Source organism: Penicillium concentricum (assembly GCF_028827145.1).
Source record: "Penicillium concentricum strain IBT 3081 chromosome Unknown utg000002l_segment0_segment0, whole genome shotgun sequence".
Taxonomy (NCBI): Eukaryota; Fungi; Ascomycota; class Eurotiomycetes; order Eurotiales; family Aspergillaceae; genus Penicillium; species Penicillium concentricum.
Genome location: NW_026622755.1, coordinates 1,101,631 through 1,120,108, shown reverse-complemented (window position 1 = coordinate 1,120,108; position 18,478 = coordinate 1,101,631). Strand labels below are relative to the sequence as shown.

The 18,478-nt window shown below is 49.2% G+C and overlaps 8 protein-coding genes across 8 annotated transcripts; 4 read left to right on the top strand and 4 right to left on the bottom strand.

Annotated features, from left to right (window-relative positions):
- Positions 1-480: 480 nt before the first annotated feature.
- Positions 481-1,283, top strand: N7517_004010 (uncharacterized protein; the record flags this gene model as incomplete). Its single annotated transcript, XM_056721740.1, has 4 exons — positions 481-657; positions 714-836; positions 893-1,018; positions 1,080-1,283. The coding sequence occupies 4 exons, from the start codon at positions 481-483 to the stop codon at positions 1,281-1,283; spliced, it is 630 nt and encodes a 209-aa protein (XP_056577990.1).
- A 251-nt stretch (positions 1,284-1,534) lies between these two features.
- On the bottom strand, positions 1,535-3,073 carry N7517_004009 (Major facilitator superfamily domain general substrate transporter; the record flags this gene model as incomplete). The annotated part of the gene is made up of 1 exon (XM_056721739.1): positions 1,535-3,073. The coding sequence occupies one exon, from the start codon at positions 3,071-3,073 to the stop codon at positions 1,535-1,537; it is 1,539 nt and encodes a 512-aa protein (XP_056577989.1).
- A 1,580-nt stretch (positions 3,074-4,653) lies between these two features.
- On the top strand, positions 4,654-5,886 carry N7517_004008 (rRNA-binding ribosome biosynthesis protein RPF2; the record flags this gene model as incomplete). The annotated part of the gene is given in 3 exon segments (XM_056721738.1): positions 4,654-4,691; positions 4,702-4,821; positions 4,878-5,886. 3 exon segments carry the CDS (start codon positions 4,654-4,656, stop codon positions 5,884-5,886), a joined length of 1,167 nt encoding a protein of 388 aa, XP_056577988.1.
- A 427-nt stretch (positions 5,887-6,313) lies between these two features.
- N7517_004007 (Tim17/Tim22/Tim23/Pmp24 family protein) lies at positions 6,314-7,355 on the top strand (the record flags this gene model as incomplete). Its single annotated transcript, XM_056721737.1, has 5 exons — positions 6,314-6,328; positions 6,384-6,499; positions 6,661-6,871; positions 6,964-7,187; positions 7,298-7,355. 5 exons carry the CDS (start codon positions 6,314-6,316, stop codon positions 7,353-7,355), a joined length of 624 nt encoding a protein of 207 aa, XP_056577987.1.
- A 1,318-nt stretch (positions 7,356-8,673) lies between these two features.
- N7517_004006 (uncharacterized protein) lies at positions 8,674-10,711 on the bottom strand (the record flags this gene model as incomplete). Its single annotated transcript, XM_056721736.1, has 2 exons — positions 8,674-9,178; positions 9,231-10,711. The coding sequence occupies 2 exons, from the start codon at positions 10,709-10,711 to the stop codon at positions 8,674-8,676; spliced, it is 1,986 nt and encodes a 661-aa protein (XP_056577986.1).
- Positions 10,712-11,606: 895 nt separating this feature from the next.
- Positions 11,607-12,818, bottom strand: N7517_004005 (DUF3431 domain-containing protein; the record flags this gene model as incomplete). Its single annotated transcript, XM_056721735.1, has 1 exon — positions 11,607-12,818. The coding sequence occupies one exon, from the start codon at positions 12,816-12,818 to the stop codon at positions 11,607-11,609; it is 1,212 nt and encodes a 403-aa protein (XP_056577985.1).
- Positions 12,819-13,623: 805 nt separating this feature from the next.
- On the bottom strand, positions 13,624-16,116 carry hrdA (E3 ubiquitin-protein ligase HRD1; the record flags this gene model as incomplete). Its single annotated transcript, XM_056721734.1, has 4 exons — positions 13,624-15,142; positions 15,205-15,863; positions 15,930-16,034; positions 16,093-16,116. 4 exons carry the CDS (start codon positions 16,114-16,116, stop codon positions 13,624-13,626), a joined length of 2,307 nt encoding a protein of 768 aa, XP_056577984.1.
- A 524-nt stretch (positions 16,117-16,640) lies between these two features.
- Positions 16,641-18,371, top strand: N7517_004003 (putative MFS transporter; the record flags this gene model as incomplete). The annotated part of the gene is made up of 2 exons (XM_056721733.1): positions 16,641-16,892; positions 16,953-18,371. 2 exons carry the CDS (start codon positions 16,641-16,643, stop codon positions 18,369-18,371), a joined length of 1,671 nt encoding a protein of 556 aa, XP_056577983.1.
- Positions 18,372-18,478: the final 107 nt, after the last annotated feature.

The window sequence follows — 18,478 nt, the reverse complement described above, 5'->3', positions numbered from 1 at the left end:
GGTTGCATTTTCTGGGCGAGAGACTTTGTAAAGGTCGTCCCATGCTTTTGTTGTATATAGTGTATAAAAAGACTTTTTTACACGTTCTGCAGTCCAAAGTTAATGTTCATGTTCAAATGATGCTGAATAGGCATGCTTCCCTAAATCAACTTAATCTCTACCTTGAAGCCTATTTCCCTTGGACTGTCAAGCGCGTCCGGCGCGAAAATGAAGATGGAGCTTACGCCAATATAGGAGATGATAGGGTCTAGCCTGATTTGGTAATTATGCAAGGGTCTGTTTTAGGTCTAGTCAGGGGAACTGATTATTCCGATATAAGCAACAACCTTCGATGTTTTATATCAGCATCATCCTGTTTTGTTTTGCAAGCATCTACTCGAGTTGTTATTCCCGTCACTCTTTACAGGATAACATACTCATCCATTCATTTATTACATTCATTTATTACATTCTTCCCATCCAGTCTCTCATTCTCACCCAATGTATCACCTTCTTTTCTCGTTCGTCGTGGCCTTGTGCCTGTACACGCGCTGCACGGTCGCTGCTTTAACCTCGAGTGAAATTGCCAACTCCCTCAATGAACTAGCACAGCAAGGATTTGCTGCCAAGGATCTCGTATTGGTAATCAATTCCACTGCTGGCGCTGGTCCAATTCCAGTAAGTGGGATTTTTACAATATAGCTCTATGAATGACAGCTCATAATGAAACTCAGGATATATATACTCAGATGGACACGATGGTCGCTGTGGTTCTAACAGATGTAAACTTTATGACGAACACGCCGATCATTACCGGTCAGGTGGAACAGCAGGATGTCTACGAGGGATACTCAAATGTAGGTTGATGACAAAATAGAAGTCAATCAGAGTGACTTATGCTTAATTATGCTAGTTCGTACAATCACTCCTCCAGCTCATGGACGCCTTCTCGAGCAGCGCAGCCCAGTTGAAATCCATCGACCAAACAACCAAGTACAAAGTCCCCTCTGAAATTCGCATCATGGAAAGTGCCGTTGACGTGAGTTTCCTCTTTGCTACGACCTGAGTAGATTGCTGATGAGATGCTGACACCTCACAAGGCCTTCTTCTACAACATTATCGGCCTCTTCCCAGCCAACAGCCCGTACAACGCCCAGGCCACCAACCAGAAAGCCCAGGTGGACACGCATTGCTTCCAGGCTGTCTGGGCATTTGACCTCGGTGATAGCAAGGGTAATCAGACTACTTATCAAGCCCGCAGCCGCTCCCTTCACTCTCGATGGACGAAGCGCAGCTCCTTGTGATTTTAACCATGTCTATCTTTGAATATCACCTGGTTCAATAGTTTGGTGGATGGCCGTTAGTAGAATATACTAGAAGAGAGAATAGAGAATCCGAGAACAAAGTCATCGTTGAATTTGACATCTAGACATGAGTTTCAAATTCAGATCCAAATTACATTCAAGTTGACGCCGTCATCGTGTCGGAATGAACCAACAGAGGTAGTGCCTATACAAATTGCAAAATTCTAGATAGTTTGTCCTTGATCAAACTATCAAACCACAAACTCTTCATGCTCTACTTCTGACTTCTTTTCGTGGCCCAGTTTCAACTCATCCATGGAGTCTGCTAGGAAAACATGTGTTCTCCACAATCGTACTGGGATCTTTTCAGTAAAGAAAAGAGATATCTCCAAGCTGGTCCGACCCGCCGTTTCTCCAACACAGCACCAAGTCCAAAGCAGAGCGAGACAGGTGGTGCCTGCATAAACAAACCCAACCATTGGCCCAAGTCCAGCATCATAGTAGAGGTAAGGCGCGGTGAAAGAGATGAGCCAAGTAGTAAAATAGAAGACAACAATGCTCGTCGACATAATCTTGTTTTGATTGACGCCAACGGCCATCTCTCGTGCAACGGTATAGGCCAACGGACCTAGACCGAAGTTAAATCCGATGACGACGACGAATGAGAAGACGACAATCACGTATTGTGTTGCAGTTATCAAGGGCTTTGTGCCGATGCCTCCGATCACAAGGAAAGCTACGAGCATCATGCAGCTGGTAACCATAAGATTCACACGTCGGCGGGTCTTGTTACCGGTAATGACGGAAGCACCAACAGCGACAATTTGGACCACGTTGACGACAATCTGCACAAGGAATGGGTCTTGGACTCCAATTTCCTGCACAAATACCACACCATAGACGTAGAAGAACAGGATACCGCAGACTTGTTGGCTGAACATCGCACCTGCTGAAAACATGACTTTTCTTCTCTCAACCGGATCCGTGACCAACGATTTCCACGAAGAAAACTCAGAGTGTTGCTCTTCAATGCGCTTGGCGTTGTCTGCTTGCGCCAGATCATCAGTTGGGTCATAATTGGCTTGACTCCGGTTGATTTTTCGAAAGCTCTTCTCGGCATCTTCTCGGCGATTCTTGGACATGTACCACGTAGGACTCTCCGGGATGAGCGGCAAGAGAGCGAACATCATCAAGGGCAACAGGACAAGGCCACCCATGGGGATTTTATATGACAGTGAATTATTATCGAGGTTTTCTGTGCCTTGGTTGATGCACGAGGCAATCAATTGTGACCAAGACTGAAGGAATTGGAACATCATCAAAGCTGGACCACGAATTTCCGAGGGCGCAACTTCGCCAATATATAGCAAGGATGTCACGGTAAATTGACCGACTCCAAGACCCATAAGAATGCGCCCAACAGTGATGATCGCTTCCACATGAATCGTATCCGCAACTTGACAGATGCCGCCGATCAAGATACAGAATGAAGCCAGCCAGAATGTGGCTTTGCGACCCCAGCGATCATTAACAGGTGCAGCAATGATTGCACCTAGCAAATCGCCGATGTAGATAGCCGAGGCGGTCACTGCCTGAAAGGAGGACGACAGTTCAAGGTTGCCACTTGTATTGCGTTGTGTTGCATAGTCATTTTTGAATTGTTGCATTGCCAGGACGCCATTGAAGTAGGTATTATCGTAGCCGTAGCAAAGAGCGCCAATTGCTGATACACCACAATAGAAGATTGCCCACCCGTGGCGTCTCCAATCAAATCTTAAGAATTGAAACATTTTGAACACCTACACTTGATATGGATATTGTTCTACTCATCAAAATAAGGAGTGAGGTTCAAGTTTATATACTCCAAGTTCGGAGAAATAGAGGAAATCTAAAGAGGGGGAGCGGGGATATCTTGGGGGCGATATCTGGGGAAGAAATCCGGGGAAGGATTTCACGATGCCGGAAACGGAAACGCTCGTGGGGTAACGGGAAACGTGGAATCACGGATTGCCAGAAACGAATGTCCCGACCTGGCCAAGAGTATTTACAGCCCTAAACAGGCTGGGATCAGCGTGCCCCCACGTCGGGAACCTGCTTCACTGTGGACTTTCAATTCGACACTTTAACACGAGAGGGTTTCAAAGACAGCCCTAAAGTTGACTATACAACATGTCGTAATATCCGTAGGGACTGATATGCGCAAAGCCCTTCTACTAAGTGTGCCGAAGCTCCTTTCCTTTGTATCTTCAGCCTGGTGTTCTACAATGCTAATTCACATTCTGAAAGGTGTCTGTACTCCATCTTTGCTGTCATAGTAGTTTTGCTGTTATTTCCACTTTCTAAAATACACTAACTAGCTCAAAGTCGATCACGAAAATCTCCCAGAAGCACTAATGCTTCATTGCAATTGGAAAATATCCCTGGTTCGAGTTAAATCGCTCCTCTGTTTCCAGCTGGAAGTCCTCTTCGGAACCGTATGTGTAATGAGATCAACATCAAAATTTGGATAGTAGTCACACTATGTCTGGCCGACTGAGAAGGCATTATCACCCGTGGGCGTCTGCGAAAGTTAGTAAGAGCTTTTGTAAAGAAACAGTCGAAAAACTATGCCTCGGCATGTTTTTCTCTTGTTAGTATTAACAGAAATCAATAAGGGCTATTGTACTAATTGGTGATATATCATGAACTTAGGTTTTAGTGGCTACACCGAAGAGATCATCTTTTCAGGGGCTTTTGCTTATTGCTTGGATTTTTGCTGCTATCAATCTGCTTTGGATGGTCGAGTCTCTGATTTCGAGATTGGATTTCTCCCACGTTATGAAAGAGCTCGGTCTTTCCTGGCTTAGAGAATTTCGAAATATGAGGCGCCTGTTGTTTCACCCCATTGGAAAGTAAAATGAGCCGTGTTTCTTTCGAGTGTCTATCCGTTTCACTCCCGGTAAAGTGGTGAGCGAGTTTCATAGAAGATTTAATAATGGGAGTAGCAAATTTGACGGGCTCAGGGCGTTAATGTGCTATGGTGATTGTTTTGTTGTTGTCGAGGACAGATTGCTGCTGGAGCTGGGTTCGGAATCAGCGATGGGGTATGATGATAGATGGACAACTTTGTATCCAATAGCGTTAATAACTGTATCGATATTGACTGAAGTGTCGAGAATCTTCCTGATATGCTTTATCATTTTGGTCACTAGCTCATGGTGAGTCCGAATGATCGCATTAAGAGTATCGCACAAAGGCTTGAAAGTTGATAGAGCCTCCATTTCGTGCAAGGTCCAAATTTAGATTTTTGGGGTTTGGAATTGACGGCACCACATTATGAGATAGATGCACGCTTTGTGTAGAATGTAGAATAACTATAGGTGGATGTAGTATGAAGTGGCCAATCAGACAAGATTTGATTTTTGCCACGTGACCACAGCCGTACCTGGCTTATCGATAAGAGTGCCAAGCCATCAGCAACCCAAAACTTTTCCGCTCATTCGATATTTTTACCCCAAGCCATTCTGCCGATCATTCACTACAAAATGTTGAGAGAAGTGTAAGTTATGGCAATCCATCGAGATTGTCATCCTAGTCTAATACCCTGCCCTACAGAAAAGCCAAGAACCCGCGCACTGCGCGTATCCTGAAAGCGCGCGAGCCGCAACTCGTCGAACCCCCCAAGAAGACCCTGATTTTCCACGGCGCAAAATGCCCTCAAACTCTCGACACCGTGTTGAAGACCTTCCACGCTTTGACGAAGCCCTACAACATTCTTTTCCACAAGAAGAACGAGAACTTGCACCCATATGAGAACTCTGAGAGTCTGGAATTCTTGGCCAACAAGAACGAGTGTGGACTCGTAGCATTCGGAAGCCACAACAAGAAGCGACCCAACTGCGTTACATTGGCTCGGGTTTACAACTCAGAGCTGCTCGATCTCGTTGAGCTAATGCTCCTTCCCCCCAGAGATGGCGAGGTCATCCCGCCTATCAACGAACTTGTCATGGATGTCGGTCTCGGCCTGCGACCTATGATGATGTTCTCTGGTAGCCCCTGGGACGATCCTACATCTACTGCGCACACTATCCTCAAGAGCACTCTTCTCGACATGTTCAGAGGCGAAGAGACGACCCAGGTCGACGTCGAGGGTCTGCAGTACGTGATGATGGTTGGTGCGGAGGAGCCCCAGGATGGTCTCTCCCCCGTCATCCACATGCGTTGGTACAGAGTCATCACCAAGCGCAGCGGTCACAAGCTGCCCCGCGTTGAGTTGCAGGAGGTTGGTCCCAAGTTCGACTTCAAGGTCGGTCGCACACGCCAGGCTGCTCCTGAGGTGCAGAAGGAGGCCATGAAGCAGGGCAAGCGTCCCAACGAGGAAGCCCGCACCAAGAAGAACATTACCATGGACTCTATGGGTGACAAGATTGGTCGCGTTCACCTCGGCAAGCAGGATCTGTCTGACATGCAGACCCGTAAGATGAAGGGTCTCAAGCGTCGGGCAGGTATGGAATCATCAGATGAGGAGGAGGAGCCATCTGCCGATATGATGGAGGAGGATATCATCTCTTCTGATGAGGAGGTTGAGGAGAAGGAGAGCCACAAGAAGGCACGGAAGAACTAAGATCGATCGATTTGCATGATTTCTTTTGCTAAGGAGTTTGGGCCGGACGGGATTTCGTTTTCTGCGCCTGTATGAGCAGTCTTAGGCATATGAAAAGTTATTTTAAAACCTCTACATCTAATAGAGACATTTCCTCCATCCATTATCTTCCACTAGACTCAACAATAAATGCCCGTGTGCCAAGGTCTTATATACAGCCACGTGACCATGACGTCGGCTGTATTCTCACATGCCGAGGCCCCTTCTCGATGCGGGAGCCGATTAAGTGCCGTCCCCTCCCCCAACATCTCCAGCCGTGGGAAATCTTTATTTTTACTTTGTTTCCTTCTCATGATTTTGTGACGGTCTCCTGGTCTCTTCTCGTTCTTCATCGCCCCTATAACCACCCCGAAACGAGTCCGACCTCTTACCGAGGCCCAGAGACGCCATGGATACCCTACTCGTAAGTTCCGCAGCGCCTCCGACAATAAAAACAATATTGACAGGTCTCTCCACAGTCCCAACTCGATGCGCTCGTCCTCAAACCCGAACTCGCGCCGCTGCTGTCATTAGTGAAGGGTGCACGCAATGGAATCGTCTACGGATCGAAAGTCCGCTTTCCACATGCGCTGGTGTATGTTGGGCCTCGGACAGCCGGAAACCCCGCTACAAGACACAGCTGACCGATACCGACTGCTTCTAGAATGATATTTTTGTTTAGATCTGGAACGTATGTCACTCCCAACGCCCGACCTTACCTCTGCGCAGAACGAAACTGATCGACTCGTTATCTAGATTACGCGAAAAGACAAAACTCGTTTTGAAAGCGACCCGCCAACATGCGCGGAACCTCTCCGTATTCGCCATTATCTACAAGGCCTCTATGATCCTTCTCCGGAATATACCAGGTGGTGCCGGGAAAGAGGGCCGATATGATACCTTCTTTGCAGGCCTGCTGGGCGGGTATGCAGTTTTCGGACGACAGCCGGGCAGTATTAGCCAGCAGGTATGTGATTTGGATTTTCTTCCCGTGGAAACAATTCGAACTTCGGTTCCCGAATACACTCCAGCTTTTCTACAGAGCTAACTCGAATCTAGATCGTTATTTATGTTTTCGCGCGTGTGATGCTTGCTCTCGCCAAGCTCGCCGTCCAACCCAACATGCACCCCCTCTCCTCCCTCATCACATCCGATGCACGCACTCGGATCACGAATAATGCCTACCCTGTTTTCGCCAGTGTGACCTGGGCGATGGTCATGTACATTTTCCGGTGGCACCCGGAGACGCTGGCGTCGAGTCTGCGGAGTAGCATGGTGTATATGTATGTTTTTTTTAACCTTTTATATATGATTCTGCCGAACGCACACCGTTTCTGGGGGCTCGGAAGTTCGGACTTGCTTTTCCCAATGCTAACACTCATCTCAACCACAGTTATGGCGACTCAGATAATTGGGATTCCCTCCGCACCCTGCTTTTACACAACAAATAAGCTCTCAGTGGGACCGGTTCTCTTAGCTTTTGTGTGTATTACGGCGTATAGAGCGGTTGTCATTTTGGCGGTGTTTTGGTGAGACGCATTCGAGGCGTGTATTATTCCGGGCCCTGCTCATCATTACCTTTTCACCCTGTATTATGAGGCATGGGATTTCTTGCATATTTTCAATCACAATATAAACAAATAAGACTTTACTATGTGGAGACTTTCGTAATTGGTAATATGGTAGACTTGTCAACTCAAACATGCCTTGAACTTGGTTGAGTGGGTGGTGGGTATAGAATTGTTGGTGTTTACACTCTCCTTGGAATACTGATCTCAGTCTTGATACGCTGTTCAATATTGTGCTGCAAAAATATGACTTAACAGGCTAAACATTTTGAATCTTCGATATAATTATGCGGAAGGTGGAATATATATATCAACAGTGTTCACACGAGGAGGTCTTGATTCTTTTGTCTCTTGCCAGATAATATAATTATTACTGATAGTCTGGTATATTTCTCAAGTCATCGTGGTGAGAGTTGGAGAGTTGAAGTTTCAGTGTAGGGGAGGAGGAAGGAGATGGGGGGGTGAATGCCTCAAACAAGAAGCAAGAAAAGGAACTCATCAAAGCAAAAGTAATAAAGGAAGAAAGGAAGAAAGGAATCAGAGAAATAAGATCTAAGATGAATAAAAGGGAAGGTGTATAGTGCATCCCCAAACAAACCGCCAGAACACCAATCACCAAGTGAATACACCAACATGAAAAGGAACAAAAAAAAAAGGCCTTAAGTGGAGGCACCTCTACAACCTGGGCGCTCTGCTGCCGACGGGGTATGACTGGCGGTCACATCGGCCAATGACTTACATGCGCCCTGACCATGGGAAGAAGCCGTGAAGTCGTGTGTCGCCTTTAAGTTGATCAAGTTCAAAGGTGAGGGTTGAACCCCAGGTCTCCGGTACCCTACACAAGTAGTTCAAAGTCCGCCAAAACGGGCAATGACTATGGCGTAGAGCCTTATGTGGTTCCCACTGGGCTACCTGGGGCGAGGCATTGAAATATGTTCTCTGATTGTGATACTTATAGGATGATATTTCCCCCAATTAGGACTAGTGCGACCCACTTTAATTATTGACTCCACCTTTTATGTTTCTTGCCGTAACCTTGGAAGGTTATGTTGACTGACATCCAGATACATTATATGTACATTATACATTGCATGGATGTATTCAAGTAAATTGAAGCTTTTAAATTGAGGGTATAACGATACAAACTATCCAGCATAGGAGTAACAGGGATATAGGAGGAGGAAAAAAATACAAAATGACGCTACTGTCTATCCCCTTCATCAATTTCAACAAGAACCTTCAACTCCCCATCCATCCAGTCAACGGCATCAGCCGAAAGAACCGCAATAGTCCAATCTTTCTGGTTCTGCACAGGTAGTAGTCCATCCGATAACCATACCTTGACCTTCCACCCATTCACAACAGCAGATTCGCGAGTTTCATGCCCAGCGCCCTGGAACGCCGGTAAACCGGGTATTTGACCTGGGTATCGACGAAGAATCGCCTGCTTGACTGTGTCGATATTAGGACACTGTCCCGCCAACATATCGAATCTGGGAAGAATGCGCTTTCCGTTTTGCAGAATATTGACGCGAAGGGAGGTCTGGCCTTGGCTGTGAGAGGTGGTTGTGCTGGCCGGTGTTGATTCAGCGAGAGGAGTGAAGGGTTGGTGGAAGTGAGGGTCGGGGTTTTGAGCAGGTTGGCCGTGTCGAGCGGCGATGTTCTCGCGGATAATGCGAGACACGTCGCGGGTGATACTGCTTGCGCTATGGGGTTGTTAGTTGGTATTTCACTGTTTGGAAAAGATGGATGACATACAATTCGTCTCGGGCTGGGAGGTTACGGGCTCCGCCAATGCGCCATTGGAGATTTGAGGTAGTGTCTGCGTGGATGATGCGATTGATATTTGCATCTTCGCATTCCGGTGGGCAGCCGTAATCTCCATTGTGGACGACGTGGTAATGGCTGTCAACTGCGGCGACGACTCCACGCCAATCGGGTTGCTGGAGACCGGAGAGAGACCATAGGTTATCGAGCTCGTAGCTCTCATTATAGGTATCATAGCATCGGGCGATCTCTTCCCAGTCGACTGTGTATCCGTCTAAAAAGAGGTCTGTCAGACCGACTTCCACGGGCTGGGTCGGATCCATTGCTGATTGCTGCATTGGCGGTGGAGGAGGGGGCATTGACTGTGACAGATCATCGCGATGGGACGTCTGATTTTGCATTTGGAGATGCTGCTCTGGAGAGAATCGCGGGCTATTCAGATTCGAGAAATCCTCCGTTTTACGACGACGGCGTTCTTCAGCACCACCTCCTTTGCGGGTCTCGATTGCATATTGGCGTTGCCTTTCGTTGGTGACCATCCGTCTGAGCAAAGGAATGACCAATGAGATGATCTTGTGTTGGTCACGCGGCCAGATGTAGGCTCTCGGGCCCATGCCTTCATTAACGACATTCTCTCCAAAGAACCGTTCACCATTCCCCTCGGCTTCGAGGAACTGACGAACACAATTCCAAAGGCGAAGCTTGACCATTTCCGTATCTCCCTTTCCACGCTGACCAACACAATCCCGTCTTTCAGGGTGTTCATCATTCAGCATGTAATTCTTAGCAGCAGCCTGGAGATGCAAAAAGTTCTCCGGTGAGATCTCAAGGGACGAAAACATCTTCGAGATCGGAGGCCGTGTGTACTTCTTGTTGCCAGAAGGCTGGCGGAACAGCGCCGCTGCAGAATGAATACCCACGGCACGAGCATCCGACAGGGACTGCTGCTGCTCGGGGCGAATGTCCATACCGTCTCCGGTATAGCCATGGGGCGTTTGTTGTGCGGAATGCGACTGGTGCTGCGCGGAGAGACCCGCGCCAGCCAAGGCCGGGTCGAGATTATCGTCATTTCGCTTGCGCTTTTTCGTTGCTGTCCGTGTAAGCCCCGAGGACTGAGAATGGTCGGTGTGACTAGGTACTCTCATGTGTCTTCCGCTGCTCATGCCAGTTCCGAAGTTTGCGTCGCCGAACCCGTTCTCAGAGAGATCGATGTCTGTGTATGAATCCATCTGGTGGTGGTGGCCGGCTGCACCGGCTGCGGCAGCGACCGCGGCGGCGGCTGCCCATTGCGAAACATCTTGGTCTGCGGCGGCGGTGGCTGCCTCGACTAATCCCGCGAGCTGGTTGTCATTGGGTGCATATCCACTGTTGGCCAGTTGCGCGTTCGGGTCGAGGTGCGGGGCAGTCGCTGTCTGCTGGGAGGGTAGGTCGGAGGAGGTTGTGGGGATATGTTGGTTGGTGGAAGAGCTCATGGTGTCGATTGAGGGCTAGATGCTTGTAGACACCCGGTTCGATAAGCTGATAGTGTCGGAAAGTTGTGAGGATTGAGATAAAAAAGAGTGGCAGAGAATTTTGCTTGACAACAGCGAACTCAGAAAAGAATCAAGCCGCGCGCAAGATCCTCAATATATCTCTAGAGGGGTATGTCTTCTAAGTTGAAGCTCTTATCCAGTCGTTATAGAGAGCCTAATGAATAGCTTCACCCATTAGCAATGCAACTCAGACAGACAGAGGTGTCCCAGCGCGCCACACCCAAGAGGGTGAGAAGCGCGTCACAATAGAAACAAGGTCAAGGTAAAATAATAAAAAAAGCTTCGACAGCTTTAGTTCGAGTTGGCTGATAAGAGGCGCGACGGTTGGAATGATGTTTGTGCAGTTTGAAGGAACAACAGACAGTGCAAACTGAAATCTTCGATGCTATCACGTGACTTATAATTTTCCACATCTGCGTACATAACCCATCATATTAGCATCTTTTTATACAGATTATAAATTACAGGTCTAACTTGAATTTGAGAATATGAAGTGCTTGATCATCTTTCTATCCATTTCTATTTTTAATATAGCCGTATTATAAGAGGCCCGAGTGAAAAAAGAATAAACACTCTATAAGTACATTCGAATCAAGAAATCAGTCACCAAATAGTACAAACATCGAAAACAGTGCAAGTAACCATAGCAGAATACATGCTCCTGTCAATTAAAACCGTGAGCGTTAACAAATGACAGAACATGTGTCCAAAAGCAGGCCTCGTGCGAGAAAATGGCAAATATATGGCATATAGATCATTGGCCCACATAAACTTTTGCAGTGGCAGTGCAAAAAGACGAGTGAGAGAAAGCAGCACTTGATCCAGTCAAGACAGCTTAGAACCCATCACCCTCTTTCCAAGCACGACCGGCCTCCTGGGCACGGTGCTGGGGATTCTTGCCACGCTCTATAGCAGCAGACAGAATCCCAACGATCTCCTGCTGCTTCTCCTGAAGTTGGTCCCAAAGGAGATTACCCCCTTCAGACCCAATGTCATCCGGTCCAACAGAGTCATCAAAGCCAATGCCATCAGACAACCACATCCAATTATCCAATTGGCGTTGGAGCTCATTCTTCTTCGTTTCAGCTTCTCGGTAAATATTGAATTCCTCGTTTCCGCCAAAACAAAACCCGTACCCGTCACATAGACACACATTCTCATCAACGCAGAGAACTGCCTCCCCGGTGAAGATAAACTGCCACAGATATTCCCAGATACGACCGGCGATATAATCACTCAGATCTGTTGACAGCAGCCAGTCGCGATAGAACACAAACCGGGCCCGCGGAATGGAGCGAATGCGATCGCGCGACAGGGCGAACTGCGCACAACACGGCTGCGCCAGGACAGACGGGATCGGCTGGTCGGGGAATAGCTCCCCCCAAGCGCGGGCCAGCATAATCTCCTCCTGCTTGGACTCGTCTTCTTCGACCGCGCCGGGATGCATCCAGGCTGGACAGCCCGGGCCGAATCCGCAGCGAGTATTCATGTAGCCCTCGCGGATGACGCGGTTCAGATTGAGACGGCGGAGCAGCTGCGCGGCATCTCCGGCGAACAAATTATCGTTATGCCAGGCGAATTGGTGCGAGTGCATGAACACCGCCACATCTGGGAGCTTGTCATAGTGGTCAACGAGGTAGGTGAGGTAGATCATGACCTCGTGGCCTTTGTTCTTGGGAGGGTGGAGTGGTGCTGTGGGGTCATCTGCAACGTAGATGGCGTGGTTCCAATCTGGCAGCTCCTGGGCGATCCAGTTGGTTTCTTCCCCCTTGGTCCGGGTCACGACCAGGGTCTTCGTGTATTTGTAGCCCGGGGGCTTCGGGGTGCCGGGGATGAAGTCCGGCGGCGGGGCATAGAGGTCGTTGTTTTTGTGGCCGTAGGTCGTATTCCAGGCTCCTGTTGTATTGGATGACGAGGAGACCAGGTCACCCAGGCCGATGACTTGGGGTACGTCACGCCATGGTCGTGAGAGGCTCCGGGATGTGAGGAGCAAGACGAGGAAGAAGCAGACGCCGAGGAAGAAGACCGCTCGGCGTGGGAGAAGCATGGACGGAGGGTTGGACAATCGTACACGGGATTATTATCTGTTGCACGAGATGCTGGTCAGCTGCAATGTCACACTGTCTGCCACTGTGTCGTGTGCACAGGGATGAAGGTGCAGGAGATCGTAAGGTGCAGAAGCATTGGAATGGAGCAATTGAGGTACACAACTTACATAGTTTAGGATATCATTGCTCCGCGAGTGTAAGGGGGTGAAGGAGAAGAAACCCGATCTAGATTCAAGGGACTAGGGTGACCCTGCCTCTGGGGGAGTTGGACAAATCAGATGCAAGTGGAGTCGGGGCTATGCCGCCATGACGAAGCTTCTTTCAATGCGATGTTATAGCTAGTACGGAGTAGTAGACAGAACTTCATATATAATATACAATATAAGAGACCGTTGGTCAATGTGGTAAATATCAGTTTGAAATGAAGAATTGCAAATATAAAATATTATGCGTTATTTGAAATTGTCCAACCAACGCGGGAAGACGATGATCTCTCCACAAGGATTCCAAAGCTCAGCCACGCGGCCTGTCTCAGCCGCCACAAGCCACACTTTTATAGTCTACCGAGGTCTAAGGACTTTCCTACTTTACAATGCATATACATATTTTCATTTGAAAGTAATCATTGAGAGAAAATACCATGAGATTTAGTGGTATAAAAATCGTGAAAAGAAATCTGGGTATGATCTTTTGCTCGCGAATAACGCCATGCAGAAACGCTGGTGTAAATAACCGGACAGAAAGGGCTGAGCAGACCCGGTGAAAAAAAAATACAAAGAGGGTTATCAAACGAGGAGCACATGATCAAGCTTCTTCATCGGGCGTTTCTTCAACTGATGCAACCCGGCGTTTGCCGTTGGATGCGGACTCAGGAGACTCGGCTTGACCAGAAGCACTATTTGCAGATTCCCCATTGCTACCCCATGTAGTAGGAATGGAAGAAGATGATTTGGCCTCAAATGACCCTCGAGGGGCAACGTCGGTCCATTCTTGAGACGGGGAGTCTGCACGGTTATCCGAAGGGACGGTGGGCGTGGGTTGCAATACCGGTAGACTAGAGGCCCCATTTACGGGAGAAGTTTCAGCATTGGTGGTGCCGTGGGCATTTACCCCGACATTTCCGCTCGTCTGATCTTGAACAGGCATTGGGAATGTGGGGGTCTGAGAAGTTATAGCACTGGCCACGGCTGGCGCAGATGGGGATATCACTGTAGTAGGCGTGGGCTGTACTGTCTGTGCCAGACTGTTGGCACCATTATCCACGCGCTGGAGAGGTAGGAGGGTCCAACCAGGGGGAAGAGTGAGTCCTTCAGGTAGACGAGGGTCTCCCGAGTTTAGAACATCACTGCTTGGGTCTGTGCCATATTGGTGGCCCGTGGCGAAGACCGAAGATTCTGGGATCACGTTGGGAGGCGGGACTGCTTGGCCGGCAGCATCTTGGTTAACAGCCCTTGCTTGAGCAAGCAACCGCTCTAGTTCCACGCGAAGCTGTCGCACGTGATTTAGATGTTCGGTGGCAGCTCGAAGAGTGGCAATCTCATGATTGAGCCGTTGCTCGATCTGCACCAACTGATCATTGATTTCAGCAGCAATAGATCCCCCCGGACCTGCACCTTGTGGGGCAAGAGCGGGGGCGGGGGCTTGGGGACGGCGCCCGAACCCGAATCCAAACCCAATTTGTCCTCCAGGCGCATTCGCAGGCGGGTTTGCCCCAGGCTGCGGGCCATGACCTTGATCACCCCGTGGCTGAAGGTTGTTGAATAGATCTCCACGCACAGCCCCAAAGCCGACACGGAAGGGCCCAAACTGATAGACCCGAGCACGTGGTTGTGCATCTGCACCTTGTTGACCTGGCTGGATGCCATTCTGACCTCCACGTGCGTTGTTGCCTGCAACTCCAGCAGCACCTCGAGTTCGCGTGGGCGCGATAACTGGACGTCGACATGTCGGGCAGTTTTGTTGCCTCTCAAGCCAGCTTCGGAGGCACGAAAAGTGCAAGATATGGCCACATGGGAGCTTCTTTGGACGTAAACGGTCAGGAACACGCTGGCTTCCAGCGGCCGGCTGTGGTGCAGGTTCTCCAGCAGCATCGGCCGCTGGTTGCGGTTGCGCTGGTTGGACTGGGATCATTTCCTCGCGGCAGATGATACAGACATCTTCCCGGGAGACTTCCTCTGCCGTTGCATCCGGATATCTCTGGTGCATATCCCTTGTCGCATTTCGGTAACGCAAGAAGTCCATAATGCGGCGGGCAAACGAGCGGATGGTCACAACAACGTCCCGCAGGATGTGGATGGGGAGGCCATAGAAAGTGAGCAGAATACTAAAGAAGCTCAAGTAAATCACAAGTTTCAACAAATCGGTCAAAAGATCCAAGTAGAAGACCCAACGACCCTTCTCTTCCCATCCGGGCACGTCAATCTCCATCTCGTTGATATCGTTTTCGTCAGGCAGATCGTCAGGGGGGAGGTAGCTCCCAAGCGGGCATGCTCTCGAATCGCCTCGACACGCGCAATGCGGATCTCATCCCGACGTTCTTGCATCTTAGCCTTTATCTGCTGGCGAGTTATGGAGATCTCGGTCAACGCGATAGCGTATCGGAGGAGGGTGGAGCTCGAGAGGATCGTCAAGATGGCGAATTCGAATCCAAACATGACCATCATATCCGGCCGTGCCTGGGTAATGACGGTCTGCACACAGTACCGCAACATGAAGGAGTTAAATAACACCGTTAGCACGAGAGATACCGCCAGGCGAGCATGGAACAACCGAGGATTAGCCGGCGGCTGTTGCTCTAAGAACTCAACGCGGCCTTCGCCAATCCAACCCCAGACTTTGCCGACCAGCAGCGAAATGAACATGACCAGGAACCAGCCTCCAAGTTCGCCTCGGAAGATGGTCATGGCCAGACATGTCTCTGTGACGGCGAACCAGGCCCGCTCGTATAGTTGCTCGGTCTCGATTGGTCGTAAGGGTCCGTACAGAAGTCGCTGGAACCAGAATAGTACAAAGCCGGTAACGAGAAGACATAAATTCGTGAGGATCTGGAGATGGAACTTAAGTTAGGGACTATGATGACCAAGCGCGATAACCCAAACTGGACAACTTACCATAAGATTCGCACTACTCTGAGAGAGATAGACGCATGCCGAATAGAAATTGGACCTCTGATGAAGAGCTTTTAGAAACACACCAGTGGCTAGGACCACTGAGGCCTGTAAATGGGATTCCGAGGTTAGCGGGTGTCTCCCCATCAACTGCGGTACTACTTACCCCAGTATACGCGGCCAGTCTCATGGCTATCGACTGGATCGGACAAGCCGAAGGTCATGGACCGAAGGGAGGACAAAAAAAAGCGGGCGTCTCAAGGTAGCATTTGGCGGAGCAACGAAGTGAATGCCGTTTACTTGGGAGGAGTAAGTAGCTTGATCTGGACAGCTTTCCAGAATAACCCGCAGCCGCCTCTCCGCATCTTACGTCAGCTACCAGCACGTGCCCGCCACCCAGATCTATATCAGCCTACAATACATGGCAACATTCGATTTTCACTATAGGAAAGCATAATATTTATGAATCCTGTATAATCTAGAATAATTTTGTTGAATTCAACAATTTAAACCTATTTTAGGCGTCCGCACATGTCTGTCGATCTTCGGTGTTTATCTGATCTCCGTCATGTGACGTCCCACATTGTCCGCCTTGGAACCATTGTGACACCGTCTAGGTCATACTTTCTCCCCAATCTGCGAACGAAGGGATATCATCATCTCTGAATCCCGCACTCATCCTTACAATTTAAAAGAAATGAATCATCTCCGGTGATGGCTTCGTCACCGGCATTATTTACTGCCTCGCGCAGCCAAACATTAACCTATCTCTTGGCGGTGTGCCCCTTCTCCATCGCCTTCCTAGTTTACATCAATTCATCCATCTCCTTCGTGGTAACAGATTTAATTGGGCTTCAACATGGAGAGGGAGACGCAGTGGGAACTCTGGGGTTCGCGGATGAACTCCTTGCCCTGGTTGCCTGCCCACTTTGGGGCGTTCTTTCGGACCGAATCGGAGTCCGCCATGTAAGCTTTCTACTGGTCCATATCGGAGTAATAACATTCAGAGATATTGACGTTAGATAGGTATGTACTGCAGGCTATGCTATTGTAGCACTTGCACTGGTGGTCTTTGTGCAAGCCACGAATATCTACCCCCAGCTTCTCTTGGGAAGGTTGCTTTTCAGTGTCGGTGGCTCAGCAGTGTCAACCATGGTCACTGCAGTTTTGCCGACAGTCACTGGCACGGCCTTTAATGCCCAGGCATATCGCGCATCTGTGTCTTCAGAGTTGACCATCACGCCGGAGCGTGCCAGGAATGGTCATTCCATGCACGTTGGTTCCAACGCATCGCCGTCTGCGCGACTCTCCGGGTTTGTTGGCATGTGCGCTGGCTGTGGTGCGCTCCTGGCACTGGTTGTTTTCCTGCCGCTTGCAGCCCGATTTGAGAAGATGGGACTGTCGCCATCACAGGCGATCCAGCGCAGCTATTATCTGGTTGCTGCAGTGTCACTTGTTATCAGCTTTGTATGCTTCATTGGTCTTCGTGATCTTCCCGGAGAAAAGGGCAAATGTTGGAGTGTACTGTGGAAACAGTGTGATGAAGACGATGAAGATGACGACGATCTATCCATCCATGGCCCAAGATTGCCATACTGGAAGCAGTTGTCAACTGCCCTTACCTTGGGATTCCGAAACCGTAGCATTGGACTGGGCTACGTCGGAGGCTTCGTGGCCCGAGCCTCTTCTGTGGGAATCTCATTGTTCATTCCCCTCGCGGTCAATCACTACTATCGGACATCGGGCCTCTGCCACGAGGAACGTGAACCGGTTCCTGGGTCGGGATTAGGGGAGATTAAGAAAGCATGCCCGCGCGCATACATTGTCGCATCCATACTGACCGGGGTGTCCCAATTGGTGGCATTGATTGCGGCTCCAGCCTTTGGGTACCTGACAGACAAATCACGACGATATAATTTCCCACTTCTTTTCGCAGCATTGGTGGGAATCATCGGCTATGTTATCTTCGCTATGCTCCCAAACCCTTTATTCGAAAGACCTGACGGCAATCCGGGGGTGTTTGTTGTGATGGCTCTACTTGGAATCAGCCAGATCGGGGCAATCGTCTGCAGCTTGGCGGTACTGAGCAACGGCATCCTGCGGGTCAGTATTGACAATGAAACACTAAGAAAATTATATGAGGAGCGACTTGGTTGTGGGGACGAGAATGACGCAGAGCCTGACGAGGCCCAATCTCTTCTTGCCGGGTCTGTCAACCGGCGATTGGAGCATCTGTCCCACCTTAAGGGCTCCATCGCAGGCGTCTATTCACTATATGGTGGGGCAGGTATCCTGCTTTTGACTAAAGTGGGTGGACTGCTTTTTGACATCCTATCATCGGGCACACCATTTTATATCATGGCGGGTTTTAACGGCGTGCTGCTTGTCATAGGGATCGTGTGTGGGGGCCTCAACCACTTCGGATCCTCGGGAAGGACTCGGTGATCAATTTCGGTTTTTAATATGAAAATAATCTTCCATATCAAGATCTTCTCGGATTGGTGAATATAATTTATGAAAACAATCGACATTTTTCGGCTAGCAATATCTGA